General features: G+C 35.0%; 1 protein-coding gene across 1 annotated transcript; it reads left to right on the top strand.

Moving 5' to 3' along the window:
• Positions 1–2,989: 2,989 nt before the first annotated feature.
• Positions 2,990–4,603, top strand: LOC149260437 (GDSL esterase/lipase At4g01130-like). The gene is made up of 5 exons (XM_089459061.1): positions 2,990–3,245; positions 3,358–3,549; positions 3,673–3,842; positions 3,984–4,245; positions 4,341–4,603. Exons 1-5 carry the CDS (start codon positions 2,990–2,992, stop codon positions 4,601–4,603), a joined length of 1,143 nt encoding a protein of 380 aa, XP_089315187.1.
• Positions 4,604–18,951: the final 14,348 nt, after the last annotated feature.

Here is an 18,951-nt window from a genome sequence, read left to right as displayed (position 1 = left end):
GTTCCTTTCTTTTTCTTTAAAAACCATATCTCTTATTTTAATAATTTCCTTAGGAGGTTGATTTCTGAGCTCAACATTTCCTAATTCCTCAAGCTAAATTGTCTCTTCTCTAGTGAATAATTCATATTTATGGCTATGGATTTATCTATGTAGTTGGTTTTCTCCTTAGGTTTGATGTTTTGGGCTTATGCTTAAGGGAGAGTTTTCTCTATATGGTTACCTATTCTTTCCTAGTCTACCTCATCTTGCTCTTATGTTAGTTCCTTTTTTGCATCCCTAGCTAACATTTTATTTCATTTCATTCCTCTCTCTAGTGATTCTTTGTCTTATTACTCCTATGATTAGGTAGAGAGCTTTTTCCTGGAAGGGAGTAAGTGGAAGGGGTGGATACAATGGTGTTAGAGCTCACTCTCGAGCCCTTGACCCCATTCTTTTGCAAGATTGCATCATCAAGAGACCCCCTTGCCTATACAAAATGAGATTAGGAATGCTGAGTAGGAAATTATTCAAGGTCTAGGGAACCACTCTAACTTTTAGATTATTGCCACAATCCTTAAATGGATCCTCAAGCTAGGTAATTCTGAGGGAAGAAAAAACCATTATTTGCAGACTCTTGATCCATATTGTCATATTAAACCTTTTCTCAAGAAAGTATTACTTGAAATAAATGATAGTAAGGATGACTCCTCCTCATAATGGAGGAAATTCAATTTCTTTTTCAGGACTTGGATGAATGCATGGAAGATTATCATATAAGGAAAGGGACCAACTCCCCTCGAGATTCTAGAGAAATTGATGCCCATTGGTATCTCCACTTCATCTTGACCATCTCCATTTGTATCATTATTATTTCTAACACTACTTTGCTATGTTATGCTCGATATTTTTGTTTCTTTCGATAGTATACTCATATTAGCTACCGGTGATATGCATTTAGTTGTCAAACCAAGGTTTTATAGGTCTATTTTCTATTTTGCAAAATTGTTCAGGTTTGTTTGAATCAATGGACGAAATCTCTATAATTTTGCATGTACTCTAGTTTCCAATCTAATAAGCTTACGTAGACTAAAAGCCATTCATTTTGTACTTAAAATGTACCTTCATTTATGATTAATAGAAGGTTTTGAACTTACAAGTAAAAAAATTCAATGTCTACCACTATTAAAATGATTTTACGTTAAATTTATATAAAGAATATTTGCAAGCAAAATATTGTACATTTTACATTCCATCATGAGCTAGGTGTAATTCTTTGTTGTTTAACATGAAGTTGATGAGTGACTTGGATGAAATAAATAAAATATTTACTTTTCATGACTTAGGATGAAATATTTTAATATCAACTATATCAAATATTTGAATATCAAATATTATATATATAGTCGAATGATGTTGATATGATCTATTTACATCTTATTTTGAAGGAGACATGAGCTAGCACGGAGTAGATGTCTTGCATCTAAAAAAAATTTATTAAAAAAAATAAAAATAGTGCAAGTCATAAATAACTTTTATGGATTATATGCTTGTACATATAAGATATTTATAATAGGAGGGATATGTATAACTCATTCCTTGTTCAATATGGAGCTCACACTTGTGCATATATATAATTATTGTCAATTGTTTCACATTTATACAACATAAGTAGGAAAGTGTGCTTCATAATTTTAAATCTAGAGCGAGTTAGAGTATGTACACCTCTTAGGCCTTTTATTCAACAAACAAGAGATTTCATATACCAATTTAGTATCCTACACCAATACAAATCAAATAATATTCACATTTAAAAAATTACATTTTTAAAAATTTAATCACTTTAAATTTACCCAAAATTAATATAAAATTATTATAATAATATTTATTTTCCATATTTCTCCACCCCTCTTTTAGATTAATCCAAAATTATTTTACTTTACGTTAATTTCCCAAAATTTTTTCCAAAACACATTAAAATATTGTCTCTGTTAGGATATATGATAAATGTGTCCCTAGTTATATGATAAATTCAAAATTAAAATGCAAATTATACTAATTTTCGATTAAATAATTCAAAAAGTATATTAAAAAATATTAAGATAAAAATAAGTTCCCAAAACATAATATCATAATAAAATACGTAAAACATTTTTTTGAAATTTTCATGGATTTTCGTGTAAACATATGTTTCTTTCTTGAGTTGTTATTTCCAGAGAGAAAAAACTTCGTTTGCGACAAACCCGGGGCTCATTCGCATCCAATGTGATGCCCTTTTAGGCTTATACTGGTCACGTGTTTCAAGATTGGGGTTCCAGTGTTGAAAGTTTGGAGGGGATTGGGGCATTGGATATGTGGGGTATTTAAATTGTGTTTTCAGTTAGGGCACTGTGTAGTTTAATTTTTTCCTTTTACCTTTATAAATATTCATAATTAGGTGGTATTAAAATTTAAGATGAGAATAAATTTTGTGAAATAAGAAGATTTATAAATGGGTTAGAGCTCACAAACCTCTGTGTACTGAAATTTCCAACAATAAAATTTCGTTTTTAAAGATGGTGTCGTGACATTTCCAATAAGATGTTATTTCCAAAGTGCAGTTATAATTCTTTATCTATTTAATTTTCTCAAAATTTGGTTCACACGTTGAAAGAAATTGTAAAGTTTGATAGTAGGTATAGATTTACCTTACTAAATTATACCGTTTATTCCTCCCATATGGACAATTTGATCATAAAACTATTATTATAACAGATTACCTAAAATTTTCCTTTACTTTGACTCCCAAAGCCTCGGTGCATACCATTGAAATTTACCAAGGAATTCTATAAATGCATCACAATAAAGAAGAATATCTACAAGAGTTCGGGTCACTATATCTTTTGTCATTCTTGTGTATCAAGCTCTCAGCCTGTCAACCTCAAGGCTCATGACCTTGCTTTCTGATCGTTCGTTTTCTTCTTTCCTTCTATTGAATTTTACATCGTTCTTGCGTTTGTATTCACTCTTCAGAATGGATCGCTGCTACTCTCATCGATTATTGCTTTTACATGGGTTAATTCTGATGGTATCCCTGCTGCCAATACCTTGTCACTGCCGCTGCAACTTTCCTGCAATATTTAACTTCGGAGATTCGACCTCTGATACCGGCGCTATTCACTTTGCTTTCCCGTATCACGAAGCTGCAGAGAATCCTCCCTATGGACAAACCTTCTTCGGTAGACCTGTATATCGCTATAGTGACGGGCGCCTGTCTATTGATTTCTTCGGTGTGTTGTTAATTACAGTCTGCATTCAATATTTAAGTATATTTTCAATTTTCAGATCGCAGTATACCGAACATTGATGAATTTATGATAATGTTTTTTGATTCTAATACAGCGACTGCTCTGGGACTACCGTACCTGAGTCCATACATGCAGAGTGTGGGCTCTAAGTATTGGCAGGGAGCCAACTTTGCAGCTTCTGGTGCAACTGCCAATGACATCAATTCCTTCATTGCTCCAATTTCTCTCGTTGTTCAGATCAATCAGTTCAAGGTATTCAAGCAGCAGGTCACGTCTGGCACATCAGGTAATTAAGACAATTTTCATGGCTAATTTACTATAAATTCTAACAAACACCTATGCAGAGTATTGTTGCATCTAATGTAGATGGAAACATTTGGTTGGTATCATTTTTCTTTTCTGGGTATAGGTTCTCAAATCTCTCTTCCAAGAGCAGATGCATTTGAGAAGGGAATTTACATGATAGAAATAGGAGGCAATGACTTCAGCTATGGGTATAAAAATCTCAATTTGAGTACAAGTCAGCTGAAGCAGAGCCTTCTTCCCAACGTGACCAGATCTGTTACAGCTGCTGTGCAGGTACTATTGATCTCATTATTATATCAATATATAGATTGGGCAGATTGATAAAAGAATTTTTGATTAATAATTTCAAACTAATATTTCTCATAATTTAACTACTAATTGTAAAATATCATGATGATTGTGCAATGGATCCAGGAGCTATACAATGAAGGCGCTAGGACAATTTTAGTAAAGAACGTTGGGCCTCAAGGTTGCCAACCCTTCTGGCTCTCTCTTGCCCCTAATGATTTTGACAAGAATGGCTGCTCTATTTCCTTCAACGATGCAGTCCAATACTACAACAATCTGCTCAGACAAAGTCTTTCAAACCTGCGAACGCAGCTCAACGGTGCAAATATCATCTATGTTGATAATTACAACATGGTCCTTGACTTAATAACTAACCCTTCCACCTATGGTGTGCACTGCAAACTTTATCAATATAGTTCATTTTATTGTGTATATAGATCCTTTTATTGTGTTATGATCTAACACCGATGTAAATGCATGCAGGGTTCAATCAAACCACTAGAGCTTGTTGTGGAGTGGGAGGAAATTATAATTATGATGCCAATATTTGGTGCGGAAGCACTGGGATTATCAATGGCAATGTTGTGAAGGCAGAAGCCTGCGCCGATCCGGCCTCTTATATCATTTGGGATGGAGTTCACTGGACCGATCATGCCAACAGACTGATCACCCAAGCGATACTGGGAGGCAAATACCTCGAACCTGCATTCTCCATTGGAAGTCAGTGTGATCTACAGCCATTTTGATAAACATTGAATTCAGTAAGAGTTAAAAAAGAAAAGAAAACAGATTACAGAGCCGAATTCGAAGATGAAAGATTTCGTGAATTCTATGGCCTTGCAATATCTCAAAGTTTCCTTCTTCCTCATTTGTTATGAGCAGGGTGACACTAGACCGTACTGTTTTTAGTCCCACATGCGAATATGTGAGCTGTTTTTCCAACGAGGGCATCAATTGGTGTAAAAAACTGTTAGCTTAGAACAAAACACGCGCGCGGTAGAAATTTGAATGCTCCAGCGATGGATTGTTTTATGTAGTTGTCCTTAAATTAAAATTATCTAGCCTTTCTTATTTATCAACTATCGAAATATAAGAGGTTTTTTTTCCAAAACGCTTTCATATTAATAAAAATTAGAAAGTACAATAAAACAGAAACGAGAAACTATTAGTTCGTCTAGAAATAAGAAAATATAATAAAACAGAAACAAAAAACTATTAGTTCGTCCTGTCTTTAACCAGAAACAATTTTATACTTGATAAAATACCAGTTCTTATGATGATTAATCATTGCTCTAACATGCAGTGTTGGATAATTTCTATTACATATTTCTCAAGCAGTTTTTAAATCATTTGCAAGTGTATTCAATTAAATCAGAATGTGTGCAGATCGTAGAAATGAACTAGAGGCAAATTATTTGAAGAAGATATTGTTTGATATGAGCTGCAACTTTTTTTGAGAGGTTATTTGTTTCTTTATTTTGTCACTGATAGATGTGAGTAATGAAGACAGAGTTGAAAGCTTGGAGTAGGTTTTAATTCAGCATTTCCATGTATTTCGGTTTGATGAATTTATTGTGTCTTTATTGTTTGCTCAATTTATAATGGATTTGCAGGAATTCAATGCAACATTTTGTTAGACCAATCTATAATGGATTTGCAATCCAAAAAAATAAGAGTTAGGATTTCATGACAAAATACACAGAAAATAACTCTAGAGAGCAAAGAGCTCTCCTCCTAAATTAGATCAAAAACCTCGGTGCCAATCAAGATTTAGTTAGATAACTATTCCGCATACACAGGAGTAAAAAAACATTATAAAATTACCCTTTGGAAAAAAAAAACCAAATATTACCACGAAGTGAAGGGCTTTGAAAGGTCGATTGATTGACAGGAGAGTATTCTATTGGATTTCCCTCAAACCGTGAGGGAAATCTTGGGGGTTAAAAACACTAAATAATGGAAGTGAACATGTTAAAGGAAAAAAAATACTCATTGCATTATGCAGGACATTCTAATGCAACATACTATTCCATATATGTCACAACTAAATGGTGTTTTTATCTAAAATAACTAGATATAGGAAATGGAAAATCGTATGATCCAATTTATGGGATTAAATATTTATTTTTAGCCAAAATCCATTAATTGTTCTAATTATATAATAAATCATATTTTCGCAAAAGATTTTAAAAATAAAAATGAAATAAGCATGAAGTAAAATTAAATTAGATGTAAACCACTTCGATGTATTTGGTAGTGAAGCATGTGCTGATGTTGCTAATGAAAAGAAGTAATCATTATAATGAAAAAATGAGTAATTTTTTTTGTTGGATATTCTAAAAATGTAAAATGATATATATTTTTTCAACCTAATTCCAATGAAATTATTGTTAGAAGATATGCTAATCTTGCTGAATGACTTTTGATTTGCAACTCTAATTTGACAATTGTGCCATCTTAAGCCTACAATCCATCTTTGACATCTATGAACTGGTTTCTTCTTGGGATGGTGATCATGAGGAGAAAATCCTCCTCGACCTACTCACCTTTCCCTAGTTGGTTCCACTTAATATTAATTTAGAATGGCCTCGTCACTTCCAAAATTGTTTTGTTTAACATGAGAAACAATACATGTTCCTATACATGAACACTGTATATATTTACAACTTGAGTGGGGCTCCCAAATTTTGGCACAAGTGTCAAAGACCTATGATCGACAAATATTTACAAAAGCTTCTATCCATTTAAAGTGGGACGCAAAAATGAATCAAGAATATAATTTCTTAATGAAAAATGATATTTGGGATCTTTTAGCTTCTTAAAAAGGAAGAAAACTTGTAATAGGTAGACATGATGTAAATGGGTGCATGGAAATAACTATGCATCAAATAGAAGTCTAATTGGTTGCCAATAGATTTTCTTCAAGGAATTTATTTATTATAATGAAACATTTTCCATTATATCCAAGTGGATTCCATTTAGGGTAGGTTAATCAAGTGAATGTTTATTGTATTTTCTTGCATGTAAATTTTTAGGAAGAAATTTATGAACAACCTCTTAGATATGTTTAGATTACTTTAGCCTCGTGTTCCACCTTAAGAAATCTTTCTATGGTCTTAAGAAATTCTAGTGATTTTTTTTTGATAAAATAGATAACTTTCTTCTTAATACTAAATTTTCTAAATGTAATTCTAAACCTAGTGTCTATATTAATAAATATATGGCAACCATATCACATGTTTTCTTGTTGATTGTTGAGATTTTTCTGTTTTAGTCAAAATAGGCAAAATCCAAGTGTGTGACAACAATAGAAAATCTGTTGCTGGATTATCTCCAGGTTGTTGGGAGAGATTTAATGCATCCTAAATTTGATGTGAGAATCAGTTAGATTCTCCTTGCTATAAAATAGGTGGTCATACGGATAGCTGGGTGTAGTGTGAGAGAATTGATGTAATCTCCTATTTATTGATTAATAAGATTGCCGATGCCTTAGTTTGTGTGGACGTAGCCCAGATTGGCTGGGTGAACCACGTTAATTCTTGTGTTTTATGTGCTTGTTGTTTTTGCTGTGTATATGATTTATGTATTGCTGTGCATCTGATCTCCAACAATTGGTATCAGAGCGCATGTTGGAGGGGCGTATCAGGTTGAGTGAAGCTGTATACCTGCGTGTAAACGCTGTTGGTGCTGGCGGTGCATTGATATAGCACATTACTTCTTGATGCTGCCGAACCGTAAAATGCTGGATTGCTTTGCTGCCACAACGTATTCGTAAAACCTAGCGTATTCGTTGATGTGGCATTGATAGGGCGTGCATTGACACATGCGTGGAAATCAATTTATAAAACCGGCGTGGATCTGGTATACAAAAACTGCGTGGAGATGGTTTTTTGTATCAAACAGCGTTGATACATATTAACATCGGTGCGGATATACATCAGCGTGGGTATGTATTTTTTTTAAAAAACTGCGTGGACATATATATTTGTAAATTGGGTGGAGATGCAATTACGTTGAAAAAAAAAAATGCATGGTTATGCGTGGATATGGTTTTTTAAAACTGTGTGGATATATATATATATTTAAAAACGGCGCATTGATATTTAAAAATTGCATATAGATGCGCTGTGTTTTATATGTATATGGTGGGCTGCAGATTGGCGCGAGTTTCATTAATAACAGTCGCGCCAATAAATCAATTAAGTGCGCCAACCATTAAATTAGCACGGATACGAAGTAATTAAGAGCGCCAATGCGCTAATGGGCCGATTGGCACGCATATGAGTGAGATTCTCGCGCCAATTTTTCATTCCTTAGAGCGTTTTTTCAAAGGCGCGGTTCTTCTGTTGATCAGCAAGCGCCAATTTGATTTACATTTTTTTTTTTAAATGAGATTAAATGTAAACTGAGGCACAGGCATTTATTGAGATTCAATTTTGTTTTTTATTAAATTGAAATTGGAGATTCTTTGTTTTTTATACGAGATGGCCAAAACTCAAAGTGCCCGTTTTGAAATAGAGGAATTTAATGGGAAAAATAATTTCGAGATCTGGAAGGTAAAGATGCACGATCTGCTGGTTCAACAAGGTGTGGCGAAAGCACTGTTGGGGAAAAACAAAAGGCCTCCTTCCATGACGGAGGATGAATGGGATGAGATGGACGATAGAGCTCTGAGCGCAATTCGGTTATGTCTGGCGGACGATGTTCTGTTCAACATTGTGTCAGAGAAAACCGCCGCAGGCCTGTGGTCGAAGCTTGAGAAGCTCTATATGACGAAATCTTTGACAAATCGGATTCTCCTAAAACAACAGCTTTACGGTTTGCGGATGAAAGAAGGTACCTCGATTGCTGATCACCTGAATGTTTTTAATACCTTACTGGTGCAATTAGACAGTCTAGATGTGAAATTTGATTCAGAGGATAAGGCAATAACTCTATTGTGTTCATTGCCCGAATCCTGGGATCACTTTGTTACTTCCATAAGCTTTAGTACATCAGACATCCTTGAGTTTGACGATGTTGTTGGAGCCTTGTTGGCTGAGGAGACGAGGAAGAGGTCGAATGCAGACACCTCTACATCAGAGGTAATGATGGCCAGAGGTCGCTCACGAGAGAGACACTCCGGGGGAAAGCATAGCGACTCTCGCTCAAAGTCCAAAGGAAAGAAGCCAAAGGTGAAGTGCTGGCATTGTGGCAAGGCTGGACATCTGAAAAAGGATTGCTGGAAGCGAAAGCAGGCTGCTAAAGAAGGCTCTTCGACAGAAAAGAAGGAAGCCAACAACACAGATACAGGTTCAGTATCTGGTTCAGGTATGAGTGATGAGGTATTGTCTGTTAATATTTCAAAACAGGATCAACATTGGTTGTTAGATTCCGGGGCATCTAACTACATGTGTATTCATAACGATTGGTTTAAAACATATAGATCAGTTGATGATGGAGTCGTGTACATGGGTAATGATGTCACTTGCAGTATTGTTGGAATAGGAAGTGTACAATTACAAATGTTTGATGGCACAACCAAAATGTTAACTGATGTCAGACATGTACCAGATCTAAGAAAAAATCTAATTTCATTAGGAGCACTGGATACGAATGGATATAAAACTGTAATTCAAGGTGGAGTTATGAAAATCTATAAAGGTATCTTACTAGTGATGAAGGCTAAGAAGGTAGGAAATCTTTTTCAATTAGAAGGTAGAACTGGGTCAGATCATGTGTCGGTGTCTGAACAGGACAGTAGCTCCATTCGCCTATGGCATCAAAGGTTGGGCCATATGAGCGAACGAGGGTTGAAAATTTTGGCTGACCGCAAGTTACTTCCTAATCTAAGATCTGGAAAGTTAGATTTCTGTAAACATTGCTTGTTTGGAAAACAAAGTAAACAAAAGTTTAAAACATGCAAACATACTAGTAAAGGGATACTTGATTATATTCATTCAGATGTTTGGGGTCCGGCCCCTACAGCGTCGTATGGTGGCTCATCGTATTTTGTGTCGTTTATTGATGACTTTTCTCGGAAAGTATGGGTCTACATGTTGAAAAAGAAGTCTAATGTTTTTACAGTTTTCAAGCAATTTAGAGCATTGGTAGAAAACAGCACTGGTAGAACTATAAAATGTTTAAGAACTGACAATGGTGGTGAGTTTTCCTCCAAGGAGTTTGATAGCTATTGCAAGGATGCAGGGATCGAGAGACATAAGACCACGGTTTATACTCCTCAGCAGAATGGAGTTGCTGAACGCATGAACAAGACTCTTCTAGAAAGAGCAAGGTGTATGCTGAGTAACGCCAGGTTGCAAAAGGAGTTGTGGACGGAAGCAGTGGCAACAGCTTGTTATGTGATAAACCGATCTCCTTCAACGACGATAGGCTGCAAGGTTCTGCAAGAGGTATGGAAAGGACACCCTTGTGATTATTCTAAACTCAGAGTGTTTGGTTGTGAAGCATATGCTCTAGTGCTTAAACATCAGCGAACTAAACTAGATCCAAAGTCTAAAAGGTATATCTTTGTTGGGTATGGTGATGGAACAAAGGGATATAGATTGTGGGATCCTACTACCCACAAAATCATCATCAACAGAGATGTAAAGTTTAATGAATCCTCTCTTGTACAATTAGATGTAAATAGTAGATTGAAACAGGATGATGTATCTGATTTCCAGCATATTCAGTTTGACAGCATATCTAATGATAGTCATAATGACCATAGTTCAGATTCTAGTCATGAACAGGTTTCAGAATCAGATTATGAACAGGGTTCAGATGGAGGTCATGAACAGGTCTCAGGTGGCGATCATGAAGAAGTTCGTACAGATGATAGACAGCCAATTATGGAAGCACCAGAAACATTCTTAAGGAGGTCTACAAGGATCAAACGCCCTCCGAGAAGGTATGATGATCATGTTACTTCAGTTGCTTTGATCGCTAATGATGATGAACCTTTGTGTTATCAGGAAGCTGTAGAAGGTTCAAATAGTGACAAGTGGAAAGCAGCCATGAAGGACGAAATGATGGCTTTAAGTAAGAATGGTACATGGGATCTGGTTGAACTTCCCAAAGGCAGGAAAACTGTGGGATGCAAGTGGGTGTTCAAGGTGAAACGGGGTGTGAATGATACGGAAGACAGGTACAAAGCAAGGCTGGTTGCAAAAGGGTTTTCTCAGAAAGCTGGCATAGACTTTCATGAGATATTTTCACCAGTGGTTAAAATTGTTTCAATTAGAATTGTGTTAGCATTAGTGGCTTTGCTTGATTTAGAGTTGCAGCAATTAGATGTTAAGACTGCATTTCTACATGGAGACTTAGATGAGGAAATATATATGGAACAACCGGAACGGTTTGTTCAGCATCGCAATGAGAAATTTGTCTGCAGGCTCAAGAAGTCATTATATGGCCTGAAGCAATCGCCTCGGTAGTGGTATAAGAAGTTTGATTCTTTCATGTTGAGTCAAAAATATGTAAGAAGTGAATATGATCATTGTGTTTACTTTAAGCAGTTAAATAATGGCATGTTCATTATCTTAGTGTTGTATGTTGATGATATGCTTTTAGCAAGCAAAAGCATTGAAGAAATCAACAGGTTGAAGACTCAGATGGAAAGGACGTTTGATATGAAAGATCTAGGAGCAGCAAGACAGATTTTAGGCATGGAGATTTTCAGAGACAGGAGTCATGGTAAGCTGTGGCTATCACAACAGAAGTATGTTGAGAAAATACTTTTGAGGTTTGGTATGAATAATGTGAAGCCTGTGTCAGTCCCTTTAGCTTCCCATTTCAAGCTTTCTTCCAGTTTATGTCCTAATACAGATGAAGAAAAGGATTATATGTCTCGAATTCCATATGCCAATGTAGTAGGATGTTTGATGTATGCGATGGCGTGTACGCGACCAGATATTTCTCATGCAGTTGGGGTTGTCAGCAGGTACATGGCAAATTCGGGTAAAGAGCACTGGTCAGCAGTAAAATGGGTGCTTCGGTATATGAGAGGCACAAGTAGTTATTGTATAACTTACAATAAGAGTAGTGAATCTGTTTGCAGATATGTTGATTCTGATTTTGCAGGTGATTTGGATAAGAGAAGGTCAACTTCAGGGTATGTCTTTACTCTTGCAAGTGAAGCTATTAGCTGGATGTCAAAGCTACAAAACATTGTTGCTTTATCCACTACTGAAGCAGAATATATTGCTGCTTCGCATGCTTGCAAAGAGGCGGTTTGGTTGAAAGGATTGTTTGGTCGGTTTGGTAGGTTACAGGACAACATCAGGTTACTTTGTGACAGTCAAAGTGCAATACATTTGGCTAAGAATCCGGCCTATCATAGTAAATCAAAGCATATTCCAATCAAGTCTCATTTTGTAAGACAGGTTATCACTGAAAGAGGAGTTTCTCTTGAAAAGGTTCATACAAAGGAAAACTGTGCAGACATGTTCACGAAACCAGTTTTGTTAGAGAAGCTACGTTGGTGTTTGGCTTCTCTTGGCTTGCAGAAAAGATGAAAATAATAAACAAACAGGGCATCAGGCTAATTGTTGTCAAGGTGGAGATTGTTGAGATTTTTCTGTTTTAGTCAAAATAGGCAAAATCCCAGTGTGTGACAACAATAGAAAATCTGTTGCTGGATTATCTCCAGGTTGTTGGGAGAGATTTAATGCATCCTAGATTTGATGTGAGAAGCAGTTAGATTCTCCTTGCTATAAAATAGGTGGTCATACGGATAGCTGGGTGTAGTGTGAGAGAATTGATGTAATCTCCTGTTTATTGATTAATAAGATTGCCGATGCCTTAGTTTGTGTCGACGTAGCCCAGATTGGTTGGGTGAACCACGTTAATTCTTGTGTTTTATGTGCTTGTTGTTTTTGCTTTGTATATGATTTATGTATTGCTGTGCATCTGATCTCCAACATTGATGAATTCATTTTCATTGGTAGTGAACCCAAGATTTTAAACCAAGTGAAATACAACCTTAACGAGAATTTTGGAACGAAAAACCTAGATCATTTGAATTATTTGATTTCCCTCCAAGTATTTCAAACCAAAAAATTCATTTCCTTTTCCTAGTCTAAGCATGGGTCTAACCTTCTTTTCCAAGTTCACATGGAATATTTCAACTGAACCCCATCTCCCTTATGATCTAAACTCAGAATTATTTTCACTTGTACTACATTTGAAGGACATACTAGTTTATACCATAAATCAGTTGGCAATATTTTTTTTTATGTTGTTTCTTTCTCCTAGGATATGTAAAGAGCGCATCTGAGATAAAACTAATAAAAAGGGTTACTTCTGGATATGTAGGGCATAGTTTCGTTTCAGATACATTACAATTTAAGGATGACTCTGTTGGTTCATTTCATTAATTTTGATTGGCTAGTGACCTTGATGACTACATGTTTACTACAATCTATGTTCTCAATTTTGTTTTTGGACCTATTACTTAAGATCATGAGAAGTCATAAGATCATGTTTTTACTTTAGTAGAAGAAATGTATTGAGTTAAATATAATGCAAGTCATGAATCCTTATGACCTCAAGTGATTATTTCAAAGCTTGGATACTAGAAAAAATATTAGGCCACACTTGTGTGCGGTAGTAAAAGTTCCATCAAACTTGCCAAATATCCATTTCAACATTAATGAAATAGACAAAATGAGATATGCATGTAATTCATTAGAAAAATTAATCAAGATCACATTCTTGAAGTGTTATTTTCCCTACATATGATGATGTTATGAACATTTTAACAAAGACTCTTATCAAAGTGAAGTTTTATACTTTAATTTACATGAGGATTTTATGAAGTTATTTTTATGATGGGATAAAGACTAATTCCCCCTTCCCTTCCTTCCTATTTCATATTTGTAAATTATTCAATTCTATCACAATTTATTCTTAGGTGGGAATGTTAGTATATTTAGATAATTATGAGTTATTTAAGGTCATCTTGGTCTATTGTGTCTTTGGGTAAAGTTTTTGACATAGTATCCATTTGTAGTTGTGCAATTTAATGGTAATAGTATCTTCTATATGTAAAGTGATCTAACATTTCATTTTCTCCTTAATACTAATTGATATATTTATCTGTGGATTAATACTTAATTGGTCCATAATATCTATTTAAAGAGCATGGATGGACATTTGTTGATAATTGATTATAATTAATTGATGTTATTTTTCATTTTGTATCAATCATATTGCTTTAAGTGGCTACATTAAATATCATGATGGACTATTTCCCTTCTTGAGGGTTTTAGCTACATATCACATTGGTCTACTTATTTCTAATCAATTTTTGTCAGAAATTTCTTAATGTGTTCAACTTATGGACAAATACTCCATTTTTCGAACAATTCTACTAGAATTTGGACATGTCTATGACTAGTGTATCCCTTCCATTCAAGCTAACATGATTTGATATATCTCTTTCATGAGATGAGTTGGTCTCTAAATGGGAAATCAAAGATTTTGGGTTGCTACTAATATAAATTTGTCCAGCTTCTATGATCAATTTAATGCCCCACTATATAATAAATTTGGTGTATCCAACCTCTTTGGCCTTTCTGAAATTTTCCATATCATTTGTGCCACTCCATGTTTTATGCACATAGTGATATTGTGTGTTCAATAAGATATGGAATATTTTATAAACATAATAGACAATGTCAAAAAATGTTTCATTGTGATAGGCCACCTAATATCCCTACAATTATAAATAGTTAACATCCACAAATAATATAAGAGAATATTTCAGTGTGATAGAACACCTAACATCCTTGTTGAGTCAGAACTGCACCAATAGCATAGTTAGAGTCATTTTTCCCAATCTCAAATGGATATTGTAGGTCTATAAAATTGAGGATAGGTGTGAAGTAGAGGTAGTGTTTCAAAGCCTTGAATTCTTTTCTTTTGTGACTTCAAGTAGGAAAAGATTTCTTTATCTCCAACTTTGGTTACTTGACTTAAGCCATAAGCAATCTAAGAGAACCACAACATGAACCTTCAGCAGAAGTTAAAATGGCACAATAAGTTATGGAGCTACACAAGATTCATCCAATCCAATCTCTAATGACTTGGATCTTGGCACACCATGTTCATCCATGACATATCCTAAATATCCAATTATTTGCATGAAAAATGAACATTTCTAATATTGTCAAAATCGTGCTCTCATAGAGTACTTAATACCTATTCATTGTGCTACAAATTTTCCACCTGGGTTTCACTAAATATAAGGATTTCATCCAAATATATGACCAGAAAAGAGTTTGCGAACATCTAAAGGATATATTGCATCATCCTCATGAATGTTTCTAGAGAATTAGCGAAGCCAAAAGGGATGGAAAAACAATAAAGACGTACTTCTTTATATTTGAATGTTTTATTCCAAATATGTTAGCTTGTTCAATTGGAACTTGGTGGTATCTTGAATCTAGATGAACATCAGTAAAAAATTTGGCACCATTAAGCTAATAAATAATATCATAAATTTGGGAGATTGCAAGGATATGTAATATATATAAAGTATACATGTCTCATATTTTTCTTGCACCAACACAATTGGGCTCTCAATTACATCCTGCTGAAGCCCCAACTCCACCGCAGTTTGTAATTGACCAAGCAGTATATGAATCTATCAAAAGACTATTCTCACAGCCAGACCCATCTCAGCCTTTCAGCTTAGTCTGTGATCATCCACACTTCTCAAAAACATTCTGTCAATTCTCATCTGATCCTCCTACTCCTCATGGAGAATCATCAAGTAACCATCGTGTAAATATGATCAAGTTCGTGCCGCCTTCTGGTGAAGATCTTTCTAAACAAAGTTATAAACACGTGTCTTTCTCTATTGTTCAAGAAGACCTCCTAGTAAATTTTGCCAATCCTACATCTTCTAGAGCTTTGGGATTTGTAAATGAGTCTGCTATCCTAGCCTACCGAAGAAATCTTATTGATAAAATTCCCAGTTCAATAGAAATTCCCTCAGATGAAGAAGTAATTTCCTTTTTGAAGATCTTCAAGGGAATTGGACCATATAATCCAGATGATGTCTGGAAAAAGAAAATGTTTAATTGGGATATATACACTCATGAGAAGGAACATCTTTACATGCAAGAAATGCTCCTTCTAGAGAAGAAAGATAGAAAGGCTTTCAATCAGCAAAACAATGAGAAATGGAAAGAATATATGAAAGCCCAAGACCTTTGGATATCATTCTATGAATGGTATTATCCCTCTACAAGCCAAGTAGAGGAATCTCTAATAAAACAGTTCAGGAATGAAGCCAAACAGAAAAGAATCAAAGAACCTGAACAATATGTAGAAAAGAAATTAGAGGAGAATTGTGTCATCATTCCTTCTCCTCTCTGCACTCCTGAATTCTCTCCTAAAATCCAAAATATGCTCTCAAAACCAAATCTGCCAAAACATTTGATTGCAGTCAGAGAAAAAGGAGAAGAATTAGTAAAATCCGTATGCTCCCAGTTTCATGTGAATATGATTAGATCAGGAACTCCAGGGAAGCATAAGTGGGAATTTCTTGATGGATCTATCCAAGAGACAGATACTAAATTCCCACCATGGAAAAATTTTGTGATTCGACAACATGATGGAACGTTGTACAAACTCCTTCCATCTCATCCTGATGATCCTTCTTTGTCTACAAAAGAGGCAATTGCAGCAACCAACTGGACAAACTTAGCCATATCTAGTTTGGAAAAATTCATAAGAAATAGATTTGATTCTGTAGAAGTTGCTTGCTCTGAGATGAAAGCTATGTTAAATATAATTATATAGAAACAAGATTATAATATAGTCTGTCTAAATGACAGTGTGAAGACTCTGGCAGAAAATGATCAAACTATTGCATAGAGTTTGGACAGACTCTCAATTCAAACAGATAAAAATATCCATGAATCAGCAGTGGCTCATGGAAAGGAAATTATCAAGGTAAGAAAAATCCTTGACATAGTAAAACATCAAGTATGGGTTGTGTCTACTGGAGTGGAATCATTAAAGAAAAAGCCTAGTGCAGAGGTTTACAAATCCACCACTCTATTTTCTGAACCTAGAACATTAGTCCCATACTCTATAACTCCTTCATTGGAAAGTCTGATCAAAGCTCCTAGCTCCATAAACTTTCCACCACCTACCTCTACACATTCTTATTCTTTGTTTGCTAATCCTAGTGTTTTCAGCAAGGTTCCTTATTTGCAAGAAAAACCTCCTGAAGAAAAATTTGATGATTTTAAAGGAAGTGTTTATGAATTCATATTTGGTGAATCCTCTCATGATGTCTGCAATTGCAATACAGTAAGAATGATGAAGATAGACTATGAAGAGACTAGTAGGAATCTCTTCACACAAATGATGGCCGCAACAGATCCACAATTGAAAGAAATGTATAAAACATTGCTAATGGATCATCTAAAGCAAGTACCCACAAGTTTAAAAAATCAGCCGCATAAAGGGTATGTTCCTCCTGCAACATTATTTTCAGTAGAAGCACTGACAAGACAATTCAGAACTGAAGACTTTGGAGAAGATCTTCCACAGACCCTTCCAGCTATCCATCAAGCTATAAAAGAACTAAGGAAGACTGTGAAAGAAAATAAGAGATTATGTATTGAAAATCACAAAGATTTATCAGTCAAAATGATGGGATCTCAAGAAGCTTCTACATCAAAAAATCCTCCTCTTTCAGGGAAAACAAAAAACTGGACCTATGTTGTTAATCCAATTTCTGAACAGATGCATAGGCAAGAGCCACCAGAAGAAGAAAACGAGGATGATAGGATATCACTTGGATGCAATATTGTGAATCGGGATGTCATGTATTGCATCAAGATGAGAGTAAAGATTGGGAACCAGTATGAAGATTGGAAAGTTTTAATGGATACTGGTTCAAGATTGAATATTGTAGGTGATACAATGGTAAGTGCACATTTGCGATGGCCCACTGCATATCCTAGAGTTACCACAGCCAGTGGTGACATTGTTACTAAAATAGAGGCATAAATTGATGTATTTTTGATAAAAATATGTCAGAGTAAAAGTGGTATGTCCGATAGTTCTAGGAATGGATTGTGCCATGTATCTTGGAACACCCTTCTTTCAGAACTTCGACAAGCATGGAGCAAAGCTTGACACTGTTACTCAAAGGTATGGATATTTTGCCACTCTGAATAACAGAGAGATATTCTTTCCGTTCATTAATTCAAATGCACCAAATAGACTATGAAGGATAGAGAGATTAGAAGGTCTATTGGCTAAAATGGAGATAAAGAAAGAATCTCTAAAGACAAATGAACTTCTAGATAATGGGAAGTATGCTAGGGAAATAGCAGACCTCACTGCTAAGTTCAAAGAATGTTGTTCAGATGATCCAAATGATTTTGGGCACATTCATAAACATGAAGTGGAGCTCCCATTAAAGAAAGATTTTAGTGGTAAACTCAGAAGATCCAAAGCAGTTCCGATGAATGAAGAACAGATGAATTGTGCAAAGAAGAAATTAAAGATCTTCTGAAAAAAGGATTAATAAGGAAAAGCAAGAGCCCTATTGCTTGCTTTGCATTTTATGTAAATAAGCATGCAGAGATTTCCAGAGGTAAGCCCAGACTGGTGGTCAATTATAAACCTCTAAACAACATTCTTGACTATGATTCTTATCCTTTGCCAAAACCTTCCACAATTCTGGCCCAAATATCAAAATCCAATATCTTTTCTAAATTTGATTTAAAATCAGGTTTTTGGCAAGTTGGTATAAAAGAAGCTAATACATGGAAGACAACTTTTTCAGTTCCACAAGGGAACTATGAGTGGAACATCACGCCATTTGGATTGATCAATGCACCTTGAGCATTTCAAAGGATTATGGATGAGACATTTGAAGGTATGGATGAGTTTTTAAAGAAATACATTGATGATCTGTTAATACACTCTGATAATATACCAGATCATATCAAACATTTGAAGATTTTCTTGAAGAGAGTCAAAGAAATGGGAATTGTATTATCTGCATCAAAAATGAAACTCTTCAAGACAATGATAGATTTTCTGGGATATAATATCCAATATGGTTCATATACTGTAATTC

Source organism: Pinus tabuliformis, chromosome 6 (assembly GCF_031772625.1).
Source record: "Pinus tabuliformis cultivar Carrire ecotype Pingquan chromosome 6, CPIR1, whole genome shotgun sequence".
Classification (NCBI taxonomy): Eukaryota; Viridiplantae; Streptophyta; class Pinopsida; order Pinales; family Pinaceae; genus Pinus; species Pinus tabuliformis.
The sequence above is the reverse complement of the archived record's forward strand: the minus strand, read 5'-3'. Positions and strand labels throughout refer to the sequence as shown.

What these genes read in the sequence shown, in the direction of transcription:
- LOC149260437 (XM_089459061.1), top strand. Translation starts at nt 2,990, where the DNA reads ATGGATCGCTGCTACTCTCATCGATTATTGCTTTTACATGGGTTAATT. An exon ending in CCTGTCTATTGATTTCTTCG is followed by an intron (nt 3,246 to 3,357) that starts GTGTGTTGTTAA and finishes ATTCTAATACAG; the next exon opens with CGACTGCTCTGGGACTACCG. An exon ending in AACTAACCCTTCCACCTATG is followed by an intron (nt 4,246 to 4,340) that starts GTGTGCACTGCA and finishes AAATGCATGCAG; the next exon opens with GGTTCAATCAAACCACTAGA.